We start from the raw sequence: 25,963 nt of genomic DNA, 5'->3' as shown, positions 1-25,963 counted from the left end.
CAGGTTGCACTCCAGACTGCTCAAACTGGAATCCCTGTTTCCAGTGGCACTTGGTGTGGGGGCAGTGGAATTAACCACTCTGCAAACAAAGAGAGGTTTCTGTAACATCTTAAGCCTATCTTGGATTACACATTCCCCTTTTCCAAAATCTTCTTACCCAGAATCATTTCCTGTTCAGTAATCTGGTTGCTTTGGAGCCAGACAGTTGGCTCTCATGGTGGAAAAGTCCTGTGTTATCAGAAAAAAATATTGAACAAAATACACTTCAGGGTAGGGAGGAGAGGAGAAGCTTGGGGTAGTTTTCACTGAAATGTACCGAACATCTGCAATTGAGATATTTTTCTTGATATTGAGATATTTTCTTGAAGCCAGGAGACTGACTTTCACTGTTTAAGTTCACATGAAGTCTTCCATAAGACACCAGTTTCCAAGATAACTTAGGTACAAGTATCACATAAGTCCCACTCATTTTGCAAACAGTAGATTGTCCACTGAAAGCCCTGCAGTACTGGACTTACAATCTTTTCTGTGACATTGCCAATCCTCAGTTTTGGTCTCTAAATCACCAGGTAACCTGTGGCCTAGGCTGCTCAACCCAACTCTAGGGAGGTTGTGTGTTTGCAAGAGAGGGAGACTGTGGTCTCCCTTCCCATAGCAACTCCAGCAAAGCTTTTGCACCAGTGTGAGCACTTCAAGGCCAAATGAAAATGCCAGGAGTCAGATAGTAATAAGGTAGTAAACATTTACCCAGACTTCTTAAGAAAAGGAAGGACAATGAGCCTGGGAACACTGTGTGCAGAGCACCAGTTGTCCAACAGCATGAATGCTTGTTGTGAAGCCCAGGGCTCCCAGTTACCAAAAAAAAAAAAAAAAAAGAAAAGGAATTTCAAGTAGAGACTCATGATAGCAACTACTTCCTTTGCTTCTTCCTCTCCCAAAACATTAAGATGTATTTTAATTCAGAACAGGAATTTCAAGACAGGTGAGCCAGTCCCATTCAGCCAGAAACCTGCAACTGGGAAGGGAAAACAGAGGGCTTTATTTCAATTTCACTTACACAAACCTGCCACTGAGGTGAATGGGATAACAGAACTGTAATACTCTAGAAATCATCGCAAGGTCTTTCATTATGTCAGTCATGTAATTCTTGTTAGTGGCTGATCAATGGCAACCCTTTCTCTTTTCGAAGTGCAAGTTAGTTCTGGGGTAGAACATAGTGTGCAAGTTATTTGTAGGCCTCCCTCATGGACAAAGGTTTCCAGAGATCACTGAAAAAAGGCAATGTCTACAAAGCCTAAAATACATCATTTCCCCACCCCCCTTTTTTTTCCTTTTTTTTCTTTTTTTTTTTTGTATAGATAGGCTAAAAAATTAGTTATTTTAAGACACATGGAAAATAAGGAGGTGATTGGGTGGGGAAGGGGGACACTTCTGACATCTTTTCAATGTGCTTTTAAAAATCTATACTTAGCAAAGAAAGATTCCAAGACAACACCACAAGCATCATTTAAGGTTTTCAACAGAGGAAAAGGCAAAAAATAATCCCCCTTGCCCCAGCTAACTGGGTGTATATTCAACTCTGATTAAGCACAGTCTCAGGTCATCAGATACTGGAGCATACAGTATCCCAACTCATGAAGAGACTGAGTTGATAATCCAAATAGTAGCCTGTCTCCATCTATTTTGATCCTTCAAGACAGACTGCAAAATTTCTTCATTTCTATGTTTGGGTTCAGGAGGAGTCAGCAGACTTTGGCAATATGCCCTTGTCCTCTAATGGATGTTGGGCTGGTGGATATGTAAGGCATTCTTCAGGGATGTGGCAGACCCCTCACCCCTATGTGAGCTAGATAAGAGTCACCCCACCCCACCTGTAAATCCAAAGTTCCCTTTCCATGAAATAGGGGGAGAAAGGATGAAGAGAGGAAAAAGGGATGCTTTACTCCCTCCCAGAGATGTTAAATGCAGAACCAGTCACATAGATATTTCTATAGTCCCATCATGAAAGTAGCCAATAAAGAACAACACACACACAGGCACACACTCTTAAAAAGTTTTTATTAATTTTCATTGTTTTTTTTTTTTAAAAAAAAACAAACCCGTCAGTGCAACAGTTCAGTATCCCCTTCCTATCCCCCATCAGTAAGCAGTAATTTTAAAATCAGGAAATACCGAGTGCTGAAGCCAATGGGTTAGCATTTTGCTATTTAATTCCTTCTGTCAAACTCTGAAAAAGTCCTCTGTATAAATTAAACAATGAAAAAAATGTTATTTTCAATTCTATGTCATTACAGTCAACAGAATCATAATAATGCATCTAAAATGTGTGTCCACAATATATCAGGTATACATTTTTGGGAAAAGAAAAAAAAGGAAAACAATATGACATTCTAAGCTTGTTAAAAGGATAATGGTCCCGTATGTTTTATTAACAGGTTAGCAAAACAAAATCCAATGGATTACAATATTTACATGTTATTTGAAAAATAAAGTAGTGATAAAAGCATGTCACAATCATTTATTTCTTTTTTTTTTTTCTTTTTCATTTTTGGTAACCATTGCAAACACCCAATCCAGGTATGGAACTGTTGAAATACATTTGAAATGAGGCCAATTAAAAACAAATACAGACACAAAATGTGTATTTATATTTGTCCCTCGAATGTGTTTTTCACATGACGTTCCCTCCCTACTTCAAAAAAAGGCAAAAAAATTGGAAAACAAAAATCAAAGGAATCCCCCTACCCCACAACTGATGAATCCTCAAACGCAAAACACCATGCTTCTCAAGTAGCACTTATTCTACAAATGCAACATTTTTGCCATCAATTTTATGTGAAGCTCTCTGGGACACCGTTTTCCCAGCAGCTTCCTCTTTTCCCCCCTCCCCCTCCCATAGATCCCCCCCAAAACAAACAAAAAAAAAAAACAAAGACACATGCATTTCTAAAACTAGGTTTCAGTCAAGTACTTTCTACTTTTTGGAAAGAAACTCTTTTTTGTTCACAATCAGAACATACCATGGGCACCAGATCCTGTATTCCCTGCTCAAAATCCCCTTGAGTTTGGTAGGCTTTCCATCCCAGGAAAAGTGCAGGATCAGCCACTTAGGTATGTAGGTTCCTATTCGTTCTACGCTGCTCCCCTCATGCTAAAAGCTAAGGAGGAGGGGAAAAACTCAGCAACTCCACCTTGAATCGAGTAAAGTAGTTCTCCAGGCTCAATGTCATATGTAACTATTACACCTCCGCTTGCAAAAAGATGTGTTAACAAACACCCCTCCCCTCCCACCACACCAAAACAAAAAAGAAAGCACGCACACCACGGACAGAAGAAAACAAGGCAGCCAATCTTAACAAAACGTTACTGGTGTGAGACTGATAGATGTTAATATGACAAGCAACAGAACGGTTATGAGGACCTATGTGTTTGGCCCGCAAGCTGCATAGCTGTGCTGTAAGTTTGGTTCTTTATTCTTAAAAAAAAAAAAAAAAAAAAAAAAAAAAAAAAAAAAAAAAAAAGTTAAAACATCTTTGTTATTTACGTATGTTTAAAATTAACAGCAACAACAACAGCAACAAAAAGTTCTATTCACAAGATCTAGTCTCCTTTCCCTGTCCCCCCTTGAAAAGAAATAATTCATTTTACATGACAAACTTAATTGTGCTGTATTTGTAACACCTCAGGCTGATAGAAAATAAATGTGGCAAACAAAACCGCACAATCAGTCACATGAAATCTATCAAATCCTAAAATTATAACTGAATACTAACAAACAGCTTACCTGGAATAAAGGATGACAATTCACAAACAGTTATCTAGGAATTAAAGTCTCTCTCTTTTTTTTTTGTTTTTTTTTTTACTAAAATAATTAAAAAAATCACAGTATTTTAAGAAATAAAACCCACACTGGGATTTTAAGCACAATTTGTTTCTTTCTTTAAAACTTTTTTCTTCCTCCATTCACCACCTTGCCCAGCAGTCTCTCTACATTTAACCACAATGACAACAGGTAGTACTGACAAATGCAGAGATCTCCCTTGGTTAATTTTGAGGTACTAGGAAACAGGTGACTGTTTTAAGCAAAGCAGTTTCTGTTTTGTTTCTGTTTTCTTTTTTTTTTTTTTTTTTTTCTTTTTCATTTCTAAAGCAGTTGCATTCAGTCTGGAAAAGCATTATGTATTAAAACTAGAAAAACGCACCAAAATTTGTGCGTTGAAAAGTTATCCCCTTACTTCTTCCAGGCTCACGATGCCTCCATTCACAAACAATCCAAGTCTCCACTGCAAAACACGTTGTGTAATGTAGGAATATGGGGAGTTTCTTCATTAGTCCAATATGAATGTAACTTCCCATTGTCAAGATCCAGAAGAAAAGATGCAGTGATGTAATGGAGCCACTTATTCCACCACTTAAATAACTTTAATACACACACACTCACACAGGTACCAGTGCTTTGAAAATAGATCATTCAGTCCTAAAAGCAGCTTTATTTCTTCCTTCTGCCCGCCCCGCCCGCCCACCCCATCCCACTCATCACTGTTCAAGTACGTTGGTTAAAATCACACCAAATGCTTATTCGTTTTTGGCCTCCGGGTTTTCTTGGAGAGGTTTGTCAGCAGCTACCACACTGACTACTGTTTCACTGTTGTGGGAATAGTCCAGCACCATTTTCTCAATGCTTTCTTTTTCTTCTGGCAGTGTGCTAACAGTCTCCTCCACATCCTCCTTCGGCTGGCTGTCCTCGCTGGTCCCATGCTTACTTTCATTCAGTGCCCTGAAAGCCAAGCAGCAGAATACAGAAACACTTGCAGTCAGTACAGAGAACAGCAAAGCCAATCCATGCGTACCACAGAAGGAGGAAAAACAGACTTCTTCCTAAAAAAGTTGACACAAGCAGCCACACCTTTGCCACCTCATGCTTAAGAGGAGAGGTAGTGGAATGAAGCTGCCAGTGGGACCCATGACATTAGAGCTCAAAGAAAGGCACAGGAAAAGAGTACTTTTCCCAAAGAGTTAATGATCCAATAAAACTTTTTCTAGCTTTCAACATTTCAAATACTCTTACCTAGGTAGACAAGATTAAGGGTATTAAGATTAAAGTATTTTTCACCCTGCCACAGTTAAGTTACAATATTGTATTTAAATGTCTTCTGCAGGACAGCAACCTTGAACAAGTTCTGTTCTTTGAAGAAACTCTTGTCAGCAAAGACATCTGTACTACAGAACTGATCTTCATCAAGAGAAGGAAAATTAAGCGTTCCAGAGACAGCTATCTTATCTGTGACGCGTATCATCCCACGGTGTGCAAACTGTTGACAAAGATCTTTGCTATGAACTTCACTATGCTCATTTTAAGAGGAGTTCATTACAAATTTAACTCCCCTTTAAGGTCTTACCGTAATTTCTCTGCACATAATTCTTTGCACTGCTCTACAAGTTTAGCTGCAAGCATGCAATATAAACATAGTAAGAAAGGCAAGAGAAAAAAAAATGGTGCTTCCTAGAACATTCCTCATATTTTTTTGCCGTTTTTAAGTTGCTCTACTGGCAGGCGAAGTCAACTGCACACTCTGCTGAAGTTATCCTGGGGCAACTATGTGGTATTCACTTAGGGATAGCCCTACAGTCTACAGCCACTCTGGGCTGTGCAGTTAAAAAAGGCTGAACTGGAAATTCTCATACAGAGACATCCAATAACTGTAGCAACACTTAAGATAGAATTCTTCCTTCATGTAAACATGTTTGCCTTCATCATGGGACTGGCTGGAAGGTGAGAATACTGTGGGGGAATACACTACTACTGTTACCTCTGGCTCTTTGGTGAAGGAGGGTAAACCAACTTACATGCCATGTCTCAGCACATGTCGCTCCCACTCAGAGCCTTCTGTAAATGATCGGCCACAGAACTCGCACGGGAAGCGTTTCTCTGGAGGACCAGTGTCAGAAAACATCATGGGATCTGGAAAAGGTCAGCACAGCCTGTGAATTTTTATGTCCCAGGGCAAGAAGGGACCACTGCGATCCTACTCTGATCCCTTCTGCTGCTCCAAGAGAAAAAGAGTATCTCTAAGAAGCAAAAGGACATACCCATCAATTATTGTGTTTGTGAAAATGCAATTTCTCCAAAACAAAATGACACTGCCAAGTAACATATCCCATCCTAAATCTTAGAACATATCTGCAAAGAAATGTAACAGAGTTACTTACTACACCCTGTCCTTGTATTTCAATAAATGAAGAGACTGTGGAGTTTGAATTCAAAACTAACACTGAGAGGAGTTTATGGTAAAAATGGCTTGAAAGAAAAATGAAAAAAAGCCCATCTACATTTCAATTTTTTGAATTGGTTGTACACAAACTCTGACAGCAGCCCTGAGGAGAAGGACCTGGGGGTGGTGGTTGACAAGAAGCTCAACATGAGCCAGCAGTGTGCGCTTGCAGCCCAGAAAGCCAACCGTATCCTGCCTGCACCAAAAGCAGCGTGGCCAGCAGGGCTGGGGAGGTGATTGTCCCCCTCTGCTCTGCTCTCGTGAGACCCCACCTAGAGCACTGCATTCAGCTCTGGGGCCCCCAGCACAAGACCTCTTAACATGGACCTGTTAGAGTGAGTCAAGAGGAGGCCACAGAGATGATGAAGGGTCTGGAGCACCAACCCAAACCATTCTATGATTCTGCGATTAACATGTGATCCTCAGAAGAAATAGACTGTTCATTATGAAGTCTTACAAGCTAGAGTATCTGTAAAAGTCTTGCATCATAACTGCATAGGTGTTTCATCCCATCCTAATCTTTTTATACGAAGGGCTTGGGGCCTCATTTGCAGAAGTGTCAAGCACCTAGTAAAACGAGTGAACTCACTGGCAGCTGAGGGAGCAGTATTTCTGAAAGCCAAAACCCACGTGAACACAGCCAGCTTTAACAAAAGATGAAACATTTTCTCACAAATTAAGAAGATCACCACACAAGCCATTAAAAATAATTGCATGGACTATCTCACTTGATTCTTTTGCTGGATATGAGACAGCACCATCTGCTCAGAGCATTAATTCCTTAGCAGGGATTATCTTAAGCAAGAAATCAACAGAATGTCTTTCTGACTCCTCCCAAACTACATAATAAAAGGGATTTTGCTTCTTTCTAGTTCTGATCTCTGCTCGCTTGATTTCTTCACTCACAGATTTACTCTGTTCAAGATCAGCCTATGATCCTAAAACTGTCCACACAAGCACTACTATCCATATCTAAAGTTCTGTAAAGGTATTTTTGTGACACATATCCCACTTCAGTAAAGTTCTATATGAAATTATTCTTAACATCATTTGTCGCTTCTTCCTCCTCAAAGAAACACCCCTGCTTCCTAGTTTTTACTGTTGGTGATTTATTACGTGGATAAACATCACAAAGCAAGGTGCTGTGTCAATAGGAACACCAGAAATTAAGTCAATACCATTAGTTCAGTTTACACAGAATCACAGAATGGTTCCAGCCCCACTGCCATGTGCAGGGATACCTCCCACCAGACCAGGTTGCCCAAAGCCCCATCCAATTTGGCTGTAAGCATTTCCAGGGATGGGGAAATCCATCTGGATCTTAATCCATGTGTGTGGTACAAATTTATAAGTACACTGCAACACACAGACATGGTACAGGGACAAATATTTGTAGAGGGCAGATGTTCTGGAAGCAGAAGTTGCTCTTCTGTACAAGAAATATGCCTGCCATATAGTACACAATAGGAACTTCGTTCTGGTTCTCTACAAAGAAGAGATATGTACTACAGAGGATATTTTGCTGAAACAAATAGGGAGGATTTATATTTGCAATTCCCATTAAGATTAGCAAGTGCTACTCTAGTAAATCCACCAGCTCTTCAGAATACACTCTAGTGTTCACCCTACTTCCTGATCATTTTTGCTTCTAGGGCTGTGAATTTGGACTGCTTCCCTGAAGGAGTATCAGAAGCTGCTCTTCTCTGGGGCCTGAGAATGAGAGGGATGAGAGGTAACAAACTGCACAGACACCTGACTTGTCTTCAGTTTTGGTGGTGTTTTTTTGTTGTTGTTGCTTTTTGTTTGTTTGTATTTTTTGTTTTTGCATAATATTATGTACAAGCACTTCTGTATCCTTCCCTGTTTCCCCCCTCTACCATGGAAGTAGATTCTGGTGAGACAGAGGTCATCTGGGACACAGTCTCTAGCAGGGGCAGTGTTTCTTTCTGTGGTGTATGACAAACACCCTCTTTTTCCTCTCCAGCCCCTGCCATCTTCTTCCTTCCAGGTCATTATGTTTTCTGCTGTCCTTCACCAGAAGCAAAACATTGTTTTCCTTTCCCATCAAAAACAGCTGTTCAGCTCTGCTGAGGGGACATACCCATCTCTGTCTGCTCGCATGGGCACTCGTTCTTCTTTGGTCCACTGCCCCAGTAGTCCATTTGGAGAAGCAACACACTCCTCTCTGCACCTTCAGTACTGTGCATTCCAGCCTGAAGTCAAAGCGGTGAATCTAGGCCGCTCGTTTGACTCATGGAAAGAAACCCTGGTTCTGCCAAAGTCACAGACTTCAGAGGGTTCAGGCAGCATTTGCTTCCAGATTCTCAAGAGCACAAAGAGGCACTCTCAGCAAATCCCACTTCCTGCTAACACCACAAAGGCTAGAATCATCAAAAGCACCCCCAAGAGGAATATGAGACTACACAGTTTGATGTGGTTTGAGAGCTGTGACACCATTAGCCACTGTGGCAGTCAATATTTAAAAGCATGGGTCTGGTCCTCTGCTAAGACAGCAAACCATTTCTACATTAGAAGTATCTTCTAAAAATCCATTGGGAGACGATGTCAACATGCAACTCTGCATCCAATCACACTTTCAGCTCCTGTCTCACTGGGACATTTTTCTAAAATGTACTTTGGATCTTGCACCTTAAAGTGGTAAACTACAATTTGGCAAGAAAAATACAGTAAATATAACTTTCTGCAGTAGGCATAAATGTTTTCCTATTCAATCCTGTTCAACCTATTATAGGATAAAATATTACAAGTTGTAATAGATTAAAAGGAGAAAAATTAATAATGGTGAAACATCACCCTTATCATCCAGTCAGGAAAGAATACCTGCAAAACGAGCCAGAAAATATGCATGCTTTTTTTAAATTGGTCATCTAAACAATCATGCACAAATCCCTTTTTAGCCAGCCGCTGATGGGAAATACACAGGTGGAAAAAGTACAGAATAAAACTTAGAATTGTTTACACACTATCCCTTGCTTAACTATAGATCACATGAAACACAGAGATAACACTTATCTATTTTCCCTGTAAGTTTAAATCTCCAGCAGAGAAGGCGATGTTTTTACACTTGCACCATAAATATAACAAAAAGAAATATCCTAAAGCCAATTTAACCAATGAACTTCACCTTGGGCTGTCCCCCTCCCTACAGCACATTTACAGGGATTTGTAAGGCCTGGCAGACAGCATCTTCTTCCCCTTGTACTGGATATCACAGTTTCCATGGTCACTTCAGTAGCACTGCTTCTGTGTAATGCTAAGGTAATCCTCACAAGGTCAGCGTGACTCTTCATCCTTTACTAGCTGTGGGTCTATCCAAAACATTAATCACTGTGCTGTATCTGCAACTAGGAGGGGGGTGGTCCTGTAGACAAAGTGTTCCAGCCATGAACCTCTGAGGGTTGAAGCTCTGCCTGAACTGACACCTGATCAGGCTTTCACACTTAATAACCCTGAACTTTGAAATGCATATGGAGCTAATATCCCTTTAGCAGGTCCTCTGATTTTTCTACTGCTGCTACCTAAGATCTTGTGAAGGATACTTTTCATTAAAATGTAAATGGTTTCCTATCCCACTAGCTTCCTTTCTCATTTAAATAAAAACTATCATTAACTACACTTGAAGTGCTACTGATAAGCACAGACTGAATTTATGCTGCAGGAACACTAAACAAAAGCCAAGACACTGGGGCCTGGCTATTAAGAAGGTGAGAGAAATGAACTACACCTCTCTTGTTCTGAAAACAACTTGTGAATCCAGAAATCTTAATTTTTCAAGGTCTAAAATGATTTGGGGAGACACTTTTTCTTTTGTGAACAACTCCTGTATGTGTTGGAAATCAATCTTTCACTGAAAGTTGAAAATTCAGGAGGAAAAAGGTAAACATCATGGCATATCTTTACTTAAGTACATAAAAACTTAGCTAACTGCAGTCATTGGCACCTGGAGGGTGAATGACCCCCAGGATCCCAACATCGAGGCATCATAGGGCTTATTAAAGAGTCATGAACATACTGTATTTGACCAATGAACTGAACACCACAGCAAACTAAACAACATACAATTTAGACCAGATACTTGCAATAAGTTGGTTTTCATACTGGGAGAGGGCAAGGACAACATACGGTTTGATTTATAAGGGTATTACTTTTTCCCTATTGATATAACGTTGACCAAAACAAATGCATTAGCGAGTACATGCCCTAGCCTTGCTAAAGTAAGTGGGATTACTCATAGAAATGCACTTATGCACATAAATACACAATGGTATACATTGGACATGGACCTACCCTGGCTCTAGAGCTGCCAACTGCAACAACTACAACAGGACTAGCTCTCTAACAAGGAAGGAATGCTGGGCACAGAGTTAGGAACAGCCCATAAAAAAGTTTGGCCATGACTCCTTCATCCCTTGCTTGAACACTGCCAACTGAGAAGCTAAAAACTGATTACCAACACAGAAAATCTGAGAGACCTCTAAAGTACTCCCAGCTTGCATAGTTTTCCAGGACCTTATAGATGTTATCTCTGCATGGGCAGATAAAGTCAACGATCCTATATGCATTTTCTCATAGTACGTATTTTCTTAACAGACTGAAAACTTGCAATAAGGATTAGAAACATGAGATTCCCCCAGGAAAGGTGTCTTCACAAAAGCTCCATTCTGTTCCTCCTGGCATGCCTACATGACTCTGCTGGAATGTGCTGTAGAGTCAACAGCTGACCTTCCTTGTTGGGACTGGTGGGGCACGTTGCTGTGTCTTAAAAGAAAAAAAAAAGCACTGTACTGACCTCTCTCTTCGGTCTTGGGACTTAACTCGTCTTCTTTTTCTTCCTCATCACTGCTGGAGCTCTCTGTTTTTCCCTTCATTTGTTCCAACTGGTCCAAGTTAACCCGTCCAACCAGCTCAAAATTACGACTCACCTTTGACAAAAACACTTTTGTCAGCAATCAGCACGACCACCAGCTACTCAGAAAAAACACCACATATGCAAAATGAAATCCAGTATACCCCAAAGCCTACTCAGCCACAGGTGACATGCAGACCTGCTCAAATTAACACTCATTTATTTTCAGTAACAACAATTAATTTTTCACTGTTTTATCTGTGTTTCTCATTTTGTGGTTTTCAAAGATTAATGCCATTCAGTAAATTATCCTCTTTTCTTCCTGTTTTTGAGGTATTAAAACTAAAGAAGTCCAAGAAATATAAAGTACTAAGTTGTATCCTACTTTTACAGGATCATTCTACTATGATGGTCAAACATTGCCATTGCACACTCATATTGAAAGAAAATTGTTTGTGGCTGGTTCATTCATCGTCACGCATGAAAGGATGAGTCCTTTACTAAGCACATGGCTGCTGCACACCATGTACACTTTCACTCGTTAATAACAGATTAATTCTCATGAACAGCTTCAAAGTGCTTTGCAAACTGATATATAGACTATAATGTGAACACTTCACCCAGCAGTTAAACTCAGCTAACCCTAGGGTAAAATGCACCAGCACTTAATAGCTCAAGGCAGCAGTATGTAAGCAGCAGCTTAGGGCACAGAAGTCAGGAACTCTACTACATTCACTAGAAACAGCAGAGGGACAGTCCAGATTTACAGCAGAGGCAGACAGTGGAAGCATGACCAGGAAACTATGGCTAATACTTGTTTGATGACGAGAGCCCTCTGAGCTCATTGATCACTGCTGGTAAGGATTTTGGATTCAGCTTTCACACAAAAAGACAGCCCTCCAGCAGCACAGGCACTGAGCTACAGAGGCAGAGAGGATGGAGACAGAGGAATGAGTGCAGTACAACATCTCCTGCAAGATGCTGAATGAAATACCAACCCCCACTGACTATCTTTTATGCCTCTGCAGAAAAGGGAATCTGAATGAACCTAAGGGTCATATGAATTAGACTCTAGTATATCTCCAAATAGCAAGCTATCCTAAACGCAGTTGTGTACAAGTAATCGGGTTCCTAGAACTACTACCCACAGACAGCTGGGATGAGGTTATCTGACTTGACACGTTACCCAGTGAGACTTAAACAGACAAGACCACATGCAAGGCATTTAATTCGACCCAGTTCATACACAGGAAATCTTTAAGGTGCAATATATCACTTGGGTATCTGAGCCCAGAACTTGGACACAAATTAGTAAGATATAAATTATTGAATACAGACATAGAAAAGATACTGTAAACTATTGGGATCATTATTGCAGGTACAAACTGGAAGGAAAAGCTAGGTGAGGAATAATCTTCCCATTCTGATCCACTGTGAAAAGAATGAGGATTAATGTCTCCTGGATATGCCAGGGCTTTTGCTGTGGTGATTGGAAAATGAGGAGCATCTCATGCACCGCATGAATTGCAGAAGACTCTTGAGGAGTTATAAAGACGAAGACAAATAAAAATAAGCACAGCAGGCCAACATTAAGTTTACAGAGTTTGTTTTTACAAGACAGCCAAACATTTATTTACTTATTTATTTGTTTGTTTGTTTATTTTTTAAGTGCAAAGAGTTTTGCTTGGACTTCTGATCTGCTAATACTGTCGACATAAACATGTTTGGAGGTAAGGGAAGTGTTGTTCAGTTAATGAAGTGAGAGTGAGTTTTAATGAGGACTTGGGCAGCTCAGCTCCAATAGATGGAAACAAATAGCTGCCTGCCCTGGAAATGTAACAAGAAAATACTCTGATAAATACTACAAAACACAACTAAGTCCTAGAACTTCAGTATCTCCCAGATACACAGTTCACAGCTACAGAAATTCAAAGTTAACAGAAGTCTGTGGGAAGTCTTGTAGCGGCTTCTTAAAGACTGGATTAGGTCTGTACTCATGGATTCCACAAAAACTCCAAAGCAGTCTTAAGCTAGGACTTAATTACATTTGCAGTTTATCTTTCCAGTGTTAAATGTAAACGGAAGGTATTGCCCACTTTGTTATTAAAATATGCATGGCACTACATGCTGCTTAAGTTGCCAGAGCAATCTTATGTTTGGAATCTCCTGCCTTTTAGAAAAACTGAATCATATAGCCTTAATATTGTTTTGTAATGCTTTTTTTTTCCCCTTTAAAAAAAAATACCATTCATAAGTGCCTTTTCCAGATGATCACACCTTGCAGAAAATAGTTTGCCAATTCTGATCAATCTAACAGTTTTAGAAACTCTCAGTTTTGACTTTCTAAAGAAAACAAGAAAAAAAAAAAACAGGAAGTAAAATCCAACATGGGATTAGTTTTCCAATTGTCATGGGGTGGGAGGAAGAGAAGGCAGGTTGGCTTAATCAGAGTTAACATGCAAATAAACTAAATACATCCTTTGCAAGGAGTAGATAGTTACAAATTAAAACTATTTTGTAATTACCTTGTGCTCATCTCGAAGGTGAGCGTCCAGCTCTTCTGTGTGTTTGGTCTCATAGTAGCAGAGTTGGCATTTGTAAGGTTTCAGTTCATTGTGCTTCTCTATGTGCTGCTGCAAGCTCTCATCACTGGAGCAGGTAAAGGTACACTTATCACAGCGGAAAACAACTCCCTGCAAGTACTTTGACAGTTTGGAACGGCAGACTTCAATGGGAACGACCCGCTCTTCTGTAGGAACAGGACAATGTTCGCTTAACAAATTTTATGAAATACCAGGCCTCGTGTCAACAGCTTGGAAACTACCACCCACACAAAGAACAGAATCTTGTATAAGGGTATGCAGATCCACCTACATAGGAGTGGGACCCAAACTGGAGTAACGCACACACACACACGAAAAAAAAAATTCTCTGTAACAACAGGGCTAATCGCCTAAGACTACAGACACAGATGTCCCCACAAATGTAACTACTCATTGGGTAAAGAGGATGGGAATGGAGGTTTTGGAGCAAATGATATTCAAAGCTACTCACTGGTGACTGTGAGGTCAAGTAAGGCAGCACCTTTTTCTGGAAGAGACTGTGCAGTTCAGCCAGCACCAGAAACTCCCAACACATCCATAACTGCTAGAAAGTTCAGATTCAAAATCTACACACACATCATGTCACACCTCCCATAGTTCAGATCAGGGATACAAGCATGTACAGCAAACGCTCTTGCTGAGTTTTTAAACTCTCCGCTTCTCAAACAAAATACAGATGTTTAACAGAGCAGCAATTAGTTTCAGTCTTTTGACAGAACCAGAATCTGATGTAACTCTCATCCACTGTGTTCCCCAAACTGTGTGCACAAGGGAAATCCCAAATTTGACCCTTCAGCTGAGGGTCACCAGAAGGTCCTTATTATGGGCTTTTGTTATTTAACTGGCCTTTTTTAATTAGAACACTAAAATTTAGTACTGTTATCCCTTATGGACTGCAGATTAAAGGAGGAGTTTGATCCTCCTCATGCAAGTCATCCTTAACATATTAAAACAAATGAGCAAAAAAAACAAAACAAAACAAAACAACAACAACAAAAAAAACAGGCCTGAATCTCAGGTGGTTGACAAGAAGGGTACGGGAATGAGATGTGGTAATCCACATACAAATCTGAGCAAATGGGCCCTTCTCTTTAGCGAGGAGGGTAATATCACAACACAAGACAACCAAAGAAATACAAAGTCACTTATGGCTTCTAAAAGGTGGTAAAAGGCTCCACTATTATCTTCAGCCAATCCATGTGCCACCACTGCTCACAAGACCTTTTCCACAGCCCATGAAAATATTCCATCCTCCTCAGCTTCTCCCAGAATACAAAAGTTTTCCTACCTCATAACTACCACTTTGGCCACTTCAAAAAAGCAAAATCTCTAAAAAACCTGGAGGACTTGTGATTCTTTTCTACACCAATAACAGCTTTTCTAGCTATAGAGCCGCTAAGTTGTGGCCATTTGGTGTGGAAAGCAGGGAAGGGAAAATATAGTCTAAGAGACAACAGAATTTAAAGCTGTGATTCTGTGGTCAAAGATTTTTTTAGAAGCTTGTTGCTACTGTGTGCTTTTGGACTTGTTGAATAAGTGAAGCAGCTGGTTTCAAAAGTGAAAATGCTAAGTTAAGCGTCCAAAAAGAGAAACACCAACTAAAATATCTGAAAATTCCCTTTTCTTATAGCACATGGCACAGATTTAAAACATAAAACAAAACACTAAAACATGGCATAGTATAAAATGTTTTATCTACTACTCTGTAGTAACTCAGCATTTCCTAGCTCACATCAGGAAACCCTATTTTCTCACAATTACACATACACTCCTCAAATGAAAAGCAACACAGTAACATGAGAAAAGCAAGATAAACATAAATTCTAGAGTGAAGGATTTTACTTTTAGGGGATGATTTAAAACTTTTACTTGATGAGCTCATAGAGTGATACCTCGAAGAAATTATTTTGGAACTCGCAGGGTGATTTGGACCCAGAACCTCACATTTTGTAAGGTGATGTTCTTATATCTGGCTTGCCTCTATAAAGCTTTCTGTATTTAATTACTCATTTAGAACACACTAATCATATGTGAGCAACTGGCAAAACTACAGCAAACCATAAAGCCTCTAACAAAATTGAAAGATTTAGCTTCTTTTCTCAAGTGTGGATTTCTTCAGACTTTAGCAGTGTCTAAACTAATCTAATTTGGTGGTGGCATCACCATCCCTGGGGGTGTCCAAGGAAAGGTTGGACCTGGCTCTTAGGGACATGGTTTAGTGGGTGACATTGGTAGAAGGGTGATAGTTGGACCAGATGATGCTGAAGGTCTCTTCCAATCTTAATGATTCTATGAAACAAAGACTTCTATATATGCTTCACAGAAAAGTTGTCATGAATTGTGGAATAGTATCAAGAGGTCTAAGAAAAAACAAGAACAAAACAAACACCTAAACAGCATCATCTCAGTTTAAGAAATTCAATCATAAATTAGACTCAAACATTCAGCTTAATTCCAGTGCAGATCAGAGAACACACTGAAAGGCCATTGACGTGCTAGTTATTTGCTACTTAAAGCAGACATACATTTTTTGTCTAGAGTCATAAAAAAGACCATGATTCTATCAGTCCTTCGTTAACAAGGAAAATTCTTTACTCACCAACAGACTATAGCACACACAACTCATTTCCTTCCTTTAAATGTAAACCAAGTGCAAACAAAATAGTCCTACGATCTGTTGAGCCTACAGAAAAATTATTTGGTACTGCTGGGTGTTTGCACATATGCATTTTTTGCCTGTAATGAATGTAAATACAAGCTACAGTCACAGAACACATACCATTTTGTGTTTCAGTAGCCAAAAGCAAGCAGACCACAAGGGTTCTGCATGTATGAATGAAGCTGTGTGTACAAGAGATAACAACAGAAAAAACCATGTGTAAGGAATCGGCACAGGCAGCAATGAAACCTTTTGGGGGGTAGATTAAGTTGGAAATTTGAATGTTTTATATTGAACTTACTATTTGAGATAAATGGGTGCAGTTTCTATTAAATGGAAGAACAAAATCATCATTTCTGCCAGCAAGAGAGTAAAATGATCACTAAAAGAAGAAAATATAATTTCCCAAGGACACTAAAGTAGACCTAACACTGATCTTGGTAAGTTGCATTCAGCCCTGGAAAAATATCAGCGTGTTCCAAAATGCTGCTGGAAGGGATAATGAAACCTAATCACACCGTCCAGACTAAGTTAAAGGCCAATAGTTCTGCTGGCCATGGAGCAAGATTTCTGTCTCTGTAGAAGGTTCCCATGCTTGCCTGTCAGAAAAGCCAGAAAGAACGCAAGAACCACACTCTCTCTCTTCACCTGCCTGCATAACAGAGGATCAAATCCTCTAGATGTGTCAGTCCCCCAATATGGCCCACCAAAAGGCAATGAGTCTGTGCTCCACCTGTGCCTGCAGAAGGGACGGTGAACAGCTTTTACACTGATAAGGAATTGATTGAACAGAATAGGCTACACGTGCAAGAAGGCTCTAGGAAGCATCCTGTTTGCCCATGTCCTCAAGGGGATGCAAATTTCTTGTCTAATTATTTCTCACAAGCCATTCAGCCTTACAGCTTATAATGCTTTAGGCCTGTGAAAGTCAACGTCCACAGACCCTAATTAAGACGCAAATATACTCTCCATTTCAAGCACATGCAGTTTCATCAAGGACTACAGGTGCAACAATTTGGAAGTAATATAAGAGTTATGCATCTGTAAATGTGCCTTTTTACACAGGAGGAACATGAAATGGATCAAATCCTTCACTCTTGATTTTACACACTGCACCACTCCATCTACCTAAAAACTGATTTTCTTTAACCACAGATCACAACTATACTCTAACTATACTCTTGTTTTATCAATGTAATGACTATAAAAGAAGAAGGCTATCCCAGACTGTGTTCATCATCTCTCATTCTCTCGGTGCATGTTAAATCTTGTCAAAATCATCTGCTTTTGCTGCCAAACAATAAACAAAATTGTAGGGGTGCCTTTTTTTTGTTTGTTCTGTTTTGTTTATTAAAACTTCTTTTACACAGTTTTACCTCTTCCGGTGCTCTAGCAGGTATACAATCATGTCCTTTGCTATCTTTTTTTTTTTTTTTTCCCAGCAGCACAGTGGCTCAAGGCTGGTTTGTGCATTTGAAACAACAGCAAAACAAAAGAACATATCCACAGTGTACCTTACTCAGGAGGTAATCACCTCCTTGCAATGGGTCAGAAACACCTCTGTAGAGGCAGCACAGCTACATGAAGTGCTCTTTCACTACTGCAGCTAGACACTCCCAGTGTAAAGTCTATGTTTGATGGAAACTTTCCTAACTAAGTCCATCACGTCCTTTCCTCAGTCTGTCTATCTGTATTTTAAATGTCTGGCAGTGTTCACTGGTGCTCTGGCACAGCGACAAACAAGAGCACACCTTGGCATCACTTGGAACCACACAGTCTACTGTACAAGGGTTAACTAAACCTTCCTCTTTTCTGAAGAGAGATAATTCTGGAAAATGCCCTGAAGCTGGGCAAAATCTGACACTGCAACACCTTCAAAGACAGGAAGTAAAAGCATCTGCCAAACTTTTACAACCAAATAAAGCAGCTTTGTAATGTGCTTTTTGAATCACTGACAGGTCATTTTTTCCCAGATGTTTCCTCAGAATAGCTGTGCTAGGAGATATGTATCAAGTCTGCCAACCTCACTCCTTTGGTACAAGAAGGACTTTAAGTAACCAACAGTGGTAAGTGCTATGTTATAAGGAATTACGATAGCGCTTGTCACACCAGGATCTCCTCCAGGAAAAAGATGGCATGCAAAACTTGTGTTTGCACACCACCAGTATCCTACTGTGAAACTCTGCCCAACCTGCAAGCAGGCAGAGTGCCATCCCAACACATGGGTTTGGATTTCGGCAGCCAACAGACCATCTACAAGCATCAAATGTGATAGCTATGGGCAGGAATCCCAGCCCAGAGAGCGTAAACAGCTGTCTCTTCTGAGCTAGCAAGCCTGCAGTTAATACAATATAGAAATCCCTAATCCCATTTTTAGCTGGGTTAAAAAAAGAAGGGAGAGGAGCAGAAAGAAATGAAGTCTTAAAGAAAAATAAAATATGATCATTCTTGTTTTGATCCTAAGAACAGTGACACATCACGAAGAGAAAGATTTCAAGCAAGTAATCAAGAGATATTCTGGGTCCTCTACAGTTAGTTGGTATACTGTGCCCCAGAGTTTTTGATAGCAAGGACTTTACAATAACAAGGACAAAAGCAGTATACAACTCTAGCCTAGATCAAAGCTGTAAATTAGTGCTACTCTTGGTAAATAGGTGCTTGAAGACTATTAAAATTGTTTTTAAGCTTTACTTTAGAGAGGTTGAATCTGTCCTGTTTCAACGGATTTGAATTTTACAGGAAACTATTAAGATGTATCATTTAGAAAATAATAAAAAATACTGAAGGCCTGATGTCCTATTGGTGTCCTGATGGTCAATGTACTTGTGCTCAAGCACAGAGAGGTGAAAATTTAATGAAGCCAGTCTGAAATACACAGGCGTCATTCAGCATTTCCCTCATCAGACAGACACATACAGCAATATCATTACCTCTGTGCAGAACTATGTGGTCAATCATGTTGCGTTTGTATTTGGTGTGATATAGGCAAAGAGGACAGCGAAGGTCTTTGGGTCCTTCCTCAGGAACTGCTGAATGCCCAGCTTCCACGTGCATAGTAAAAGCAGATCTGTGAAACAGGAGGGAGAGATGGAAGCAGTCAAAAGAGGTGTGCAGTGAACGATGAAGTGTCACAGCTCTATAAGGAAAGTGTCTTGTAAAATGGTACAGATACCACTCAGCCTTGTCTTCACAGTGCCACATGGCATTGCAGCAGGGCGACTCACATGAGTAACACATGAGCAAAAATATTTGTAGGCTTGTATACTCAAGTAACTGGCACACATTCTGACAATATATTCTGCATGAGTTGCTCTATAGTCACGTTGTTATAGTTAAGATACCAAAAGAATTCCCATCTTCTATGTGCATTATTTGTCTTCAGGCTGAAATATTCTGTGTACTTTTTCTAACAAAAAAATATTTTTTAGCAACTTGAGTAAAATCTAACTGTTCTGGACTGCAGGGTGAATACAGATGTATTTCTGGAGGCAAATAACATTCTTAACCTCCTCTGTCTTTGTAAGACAAGACCATTGTGATATTACGTTACAGGCATACTTAAGAGTTGTAAGAGACATGCAACTCTTCCTCCATATAGAGGAAATTAACTATATATCTACCTAACCACAAGCTCAACTACTGAAATGAGACATGTCTGTAAACTTGGGGGACTTAGTTATTTTTTTTTGTTCCTAAGGTAGTGGTAAAGCCTGCAAAAACTAGTGAGATTGCCACATTGAACTTGAGTTAAAAGTCCTCACTGAAGTTCTGCAAGACTGCTAGCTTGAACAACTTACTAATACAAGTGGCATTGGGCACAAGCCAGGGATCATCAAATTCTACAGGTGTATTTCAATCAACTTCAGTGAGTGCTTTCATGCATTTAAGTTTCTACAGTGAGCTTAAGGGGGGATTTGTATGGGCTTTTTTACCCTTTTTTTTTAAAGGGAGAAAACATAGTGTACTTCCAAAAGAAGACTTAGTTCTTGAAAGTTTGAAATACCACATGAAGAAATACAACTCCATTACACAAGTATGTGTATCTTTAATTGCCATTTGATTTAAGATGATTTTATTTCATCTCAGTAAAAGGCACTAGCAAGATGTGAGCAGATTTAACGGATCTAATGATAACTGGTAATCTTGAAGACAGATAGCAATCAGGGTATAAAGCATAATTGTACCATAAAGGGGGGGAGGGCCTGAAGATATGTAAATAAAAGTTGCTCTTGTGGAGATTGATAAGGTTTGTGCTCAACATTTTCTTTAACAGAACGTCTTTCCTGTACTCAATCATACTATTTACTGTCACCAGACTCCTGAGTACTTAACACATTTGAGATCTCAAATGGCAGTTAGGGGACTTAGGCTTGAGGGTCCAGCATATCAGAGTGAAATGATGCACAGGTGCATAAGCGTTTTTTCCTTAGGGAACAACAGCTAAAACTCACACACAAGACAGCTGAGATTTTACATTCTGCAATATCTAATTGGATTTGCTGAAATGTCTCTATGTGCTATCAGTTACTCTGGAGAACACACTCCAGCTAGATAAACAATGAGAGAAATAAAATTACATGAGAGAGGTTTCTTCAGAAAGGGATATAACTTTTCATATCTCCTTAAAACACTTTTTTTTTTTTCTCATGCTTCATGCCAGTTGCACCAGGAAATGACCTTATTTTTTAAGAGAACATTTTCACACCTGAGGATAAGGAAAACCCTCTACTTGCATATGTTAAGGAAAAAGCACTACCTGTACCATCTCCTTCAGCAAGTAAAAGCTACTGCAAGGACTCACTGTGCTTTCGTCTGCAGCAGATGGTACCGGCTGTTGTAGGAGAGAGGAAAATGGATTACATGGATGCTGCTGTGATCTGGCATGGCATTTCCTATGTTCCTCTCTCTGGTCAGCAGTGGCCATGTTTCTGTTAGCTACAGCCAGCTCTCAAAGATCTCAGAAGTCTTTTCAAGTACTAAAAAATCCTTGTGAGTTCAGTTTATCTGTTTTCCACAGTACTTACTTAAAGCCTGTATAAAAGGAACAATCTTTGCACTTGAAGAGTTTTTTCCCTCCATGCTTGTCACGGTAATGACGCCGAATGCTCTGTATGTAACCCGAGGAGAATTCACAAAATTCACAGTTAAGGATGGCTTCCGTTTTTTCCATTCCTGCAGCACTCCCTGAAAGTGGGATTGGGCTGACATTGTTGTTGTTCCTGGCTAAAGCTGCAGACTGATAGTGGTTCAACTGCTGTTGAACATCAGGAGGCTCTGAGTATGAAGAGTCTGTGGAGAAACAGAGAGAAGCTGTTATTCCATGTGGATCAGCAAACCTAAAAAGGTTCAAGACTTGCTCCAGCACCTATTGGCTTTTACAGGGTGTTGACCAGGGGAAAGACGTCAGTTTGCTGACAGCTTTCTGAAGGGATTAAGAAGAAGAGGTAAACCAATTCTATACCTAATGTGCAATCTACAATATAAAAGTTGATCAGTATAAATTATGCTTTTTAAAATCTGATTTGGGGAGGAAAAAAGTAGCAACAGATTTAAGTTAAAAGTAGTTTAAAAAGAAGTCTTAAGACATTTTTCATTTATGAAGGTAAACAATATTAATCATACTGCTGAGCACTTATGCATTTGGCGCATCAATCAGACCAGGTTCTCTGAAATTTTTTATGCCAATTCACACCAGACGAAGATCTGGCATAGGATACATGTGAGTTGCCTATGTAATAGGGGGAAAAAAATAGTAAAGAAAAAAGAAATGGATACTCTTCCCTAATCATTCATGGAATTTTTTGAGAAACCCACACAGAAAGTTAACTGCAGTAAAAAGATGAAATTTTACTTTGTCACATTTGAAGAGGTCTTCACAACAGGTAAATTCAAATACTCTGAGTTGAGGATGTTTGGAATCAAGTCATCATGGAAAAAAGTTATTTACTCATAAATTTCAGTAAAGCAAACTTCTAAACCACATTTCCTTAGAAGTTACTAAGCTTTGCTGTACTGAGAAAAAGATAAATCTGTATAGACACCTCCGTTCTACAAGCCAGAAAAACTCTGTCACACCATTTTAATGGCATGTGGAAAAACACAGTCCAGAGGTATCTCAGTACTGACACTAAAAGCTGTAATACTTTACTTGGCCCCTGCAAAAAAGGGCAGGGTGTGTGTTGAACCTTTTCCGACACACTGCTTATATGTGGAGGTTAGGAATTCATCTGCTTTGTCCTGTATAACCCACAGCTGCCCATGAATGGAACAAATGAAAGCAGATGAATAAAGCACAGATGAATTTCAGTGTAACTTTCATGAAAAGAAGACAAAAGATTCTTTTCTTAAGCTTTTTGGAAGAAGGAAAAAAAGAAGAGAGAAAAAGAAAAGAAAAGAAGTCAGGATACAAACTGTACCAGCCAACTCCTGCTTTGATGGGTACTTCATTTTCCAAAGCTTAATTCCCTGAGGCTAGATATGCAGGAATTCTCTAACAGACATACTTGCAGGAACTTAATACCATCCATTCTAACCAATTAGTAAGGAGAAACAAAAGGCAAACAGGCCTATACAGCACTCGGCATGGGGACTTCTCCACCTGTCTTCAAAAGAGTAAAATGCTCACCCTCTTTTCTCATTACTACAAAAGGGGGTTATACGTGCCTGAGAAACAAAAAAACAAACCAACACAACAAAAAAACAAACACACCGACAAAACACAAGCTTGAGATAAATGTCTCCAGGCTCCCCTGGCTTCACCCCCAGGTGTACAGTAAAGACAAAAGCAGAGACATGAAAGATTCTGGTTAAACTAAATACTTTTTGTTTTTCCTATCCAAGTCTCATGAACAGAGGCTGGATTACAATACAGCATTTATCAAGTCTTGTTTTCACCAATTCTACAGCAGGTTCCCTCACCATGGAGGACTCACAGTGAGCTCTACCAATTCAAATGTTAAGTCTTTCTTTTCCCTTTTGTTTGAAGCAGGCTCCCCACTAGATTAAGGTTTAGTTAGTAATTCACTGTTCCCTTCCTCAGAAAGGAGGCATCAAAGTTTTACAACACATCATGAAGATTCCCAGCCAAAACCTTAGTGATGTCCACCACTAAGAAATCTGCAGGTTTAAAAACAGGTGTCTGGTGTCTATTATTCCAGCTGTGGATTCTGGTACATGAAAACTGCAGGAGCAGATAGCTACATGATTATTCCCACAGGAAGAAAAGTGTACAAGGTAGCTTTCCTTGTCATCAGGAACAGCCAAAACCAAATCCTACCTTTAAATATTCACACTGGTCATCTTATAATTTTTGGTGGATCATTCTGTTACAACTAAGACAGTTATGATACAGGGGAAAAAAAAAATCTGAAGAGCTTATATGGAGAGTCTTAAACAACGGTAGCATGCATGTTCCTAGCTCTGCCTGCATATTCTTCCCCTTTTGCCTTGCCAAAAGCTTTCATTATTTTACTATCCTTCTGACGTGCAAGATTTAGCACTTCCTGAAGAAAAATACCCATCATTAACACGTGTATGTGGCTTCTGTTGGTTTCTGAGAATCAGCTTGCCATACAGATGTGCTAGCATGCAGGTGCAACCCAGCTCCACCAGGAATACTTCGGATTAAGTTCAAAGCCAACTAAAGTCACGTGAGGTTTTCCACGAACTTCAGTATGCACTGAACGACACACTGCTCATGCCCACTCTGAAATGAGTGAAGGTAGTGGAAGGATGGAAACTGCCTTGAGTTGTTTCCAACCAAGCCGTTTAGCACACAGCACAGATGGGAATGCGAGCAAGTAAGAAACAGGTGATGGGGTCTGGAAGTTGGGATTTAAACACAACAACAACAAACAAACCAAAAAACAAACAACAACAAAACAGCAACTGAGGAAAGGACTAGTGAGACAAATCAAAAATCAAAAAATCAAAAAGACACAGACAATGAGCAATGGTACAGTGATTTTTAAGAAACAGCACTGCCTCAAACTGGCAAAGCACTTTCATGTGTGCACCTACTCTACTCCTGCTGGAAGAGCAGGCTGGTGTTCCAACTGCTCTGCGTGTGCCAAGCTGACTTAGATGTTAACCAAGTACCATAAGTGCCTTTGCATTTACTCAGGCCTTGAGCTGGTGTGCACCAAAATGATGGACACCTTTTGCCTGTGTTGCTGCAACAACAAGATGCCCAGATGTTAAGAGTGAAGAAGGAAGGAAGAAGAGAAAATAGTTTTACCCTCAAAACTGCCCAAAAACCGAGTAATGGCTACACACAATGTAAGTTCCACTTCAGCCTTTTCCTGCCTGCATCCATGGCTCAAAGGGTTGGGAGCACTCTAGGAGATCATTAACAATCTTGGTCAGAAGCACAAAGATGGTCCAGCCATACATGTGTGAAAAAAGTAAAGTGGCCATAGAAGACTACATCAAAGTCAGAAAACAGAAGAAAGACATTAAAATAAGCAAAGGGAAGAGTTAACAAAATTATATGAAGTAATGTAAAAGAAAAAGTAAAAAAAGAAAACATACAGAGGGAGAAAATGAAGAAAAAACAAACATTAGGAAGTACTGATTACATGTTAACCAAAAAAATGCTGTTTTCTTTTTCATAAAACAGCCTCAAAGTACCACAAGAAAATAAATGACAGAATACTTAGCCCTGGTAACTTTAAAACACACACACACAGAAACCATTTTTAAAAATTATTTTATCCAAAGTGAAATAAGGACCTAACTGTGCAACTCCAAAAGCAAGTTAATGGCATGGGATGTTCTGAAGTAAAAGGACACCTATAGTCATGCCAAGAGGCAAAAATTAAAGGTAATTGATGCAGTCAAACACAGAAGAAAAGTGACAATGTTGCAAATCTTATGACTAGAACTTTGAACTAACATCTCTACCTACAGATTACCTGCACAGGAAGAATAACAAGGTTAGCAGGCAGTTTAATCCATGCCAGCACCTGTGGATCTAAAAGACCACAGCATTCACCCTTGATATACAACCACACTCTCATATCCAAATGAGAAAATGACTAGTTGAAAGGAAAGCAGAAGAAAAGACTGTCCTCATGGTGTCCCATCAACACAGCCATATCTAAATTACTGCCATGTGCTGGTAACAATGCATTAGAAAGTCTCACAGTGGCTCCGCAAGGGGGGAAGAAAAACAGCATTTCCAGAAGTGCCTAAAACACTTCAGTGCCAGGTAAGTGATTTTGCCATTCTGAAAACTTCACCCAGAGTGCAGACACAAAGTGGCATGAAGTGTCTGTCATAACTACTGAAAGTCACTACCTTGTCCAAAAAGGCATTCACAGTCTCCCCCACAATGCAATGCAATGGTGAAAATGCAACTTGATACACACCTGCGTATCTTGAGACTATACACGGGCGAAGAATATACAGCAAAAACTCACCGCAAAAGCAAAATGAAAATTCAATTTTCATGGATCCTGTGCAGCATATTACATGCACATAGCAAATGTTTCAGACACCTGAAGAAGGAAAACTGAGATATTTTCAGAAGAAAAAAGTAAATAAAGATTCTGATCCAGTTACA

The 25,963-nt window shown here is 39.7% G+C and overlaps 1 protein-coding gene across 10 annotated transcripts in view; it reads right to left on the bottom strand.

The window, feature by feature from the left end:
• Nucleotides 1-3,493: 3,493 nt before the first annotated feature.
• The window catches only part of ZNF462 (zinc finger protein 462), a 96,262-nt gene continuing 73,792 nt past the window's right edge, over nt 3,494-25,963 (bottom strand). For all 10 annotated transcript variants that reach the window (XM_083817703.1, XM_083817701.1, XM_083817699.1 and 7 more), the window contains 6 exons: nt 21,426-21,690; nt 19,332-19,468; nt 13,665-13,888; nt 11,083-11,215; nt 5,848-5,962; nt 3,494-4,777 (listed from right to left, as the gene is read on the bottom strand). In XM_083817703.1, coding sequence (XP_083673829.1) covers nt 4,576-4,777; nt 5,848-5,962; nt 11,083-11,215; nt 13,665-13,888; nt 19,332-19,468; nt 21,426-21,690 — 1,076 coding nt within the window. In that variant the 3' untranslated portion in view covers nt 3,494-4,575. The remainder of the gene's footprint in view (nt 4,778-5,847; nt 5,963-11,082; nt 11,216-13,664; nt 13,889-19,331; nt 19,469-21,425; nt 21,691-25,963) is intronic.

This window comes from Anser anser, assembly GCF_964211835.1.
Source record: "Anser anser genome assembly, chromosome: Z".
Lineage (NCBI taxonomy): Eukaryota > Metazoa > Chordata > Aves > Anseriformes > Anatidae > Anser > Anser anser.
This window is presented reverse-complemented; position numbering and strand designations above follow the sequence as displayed.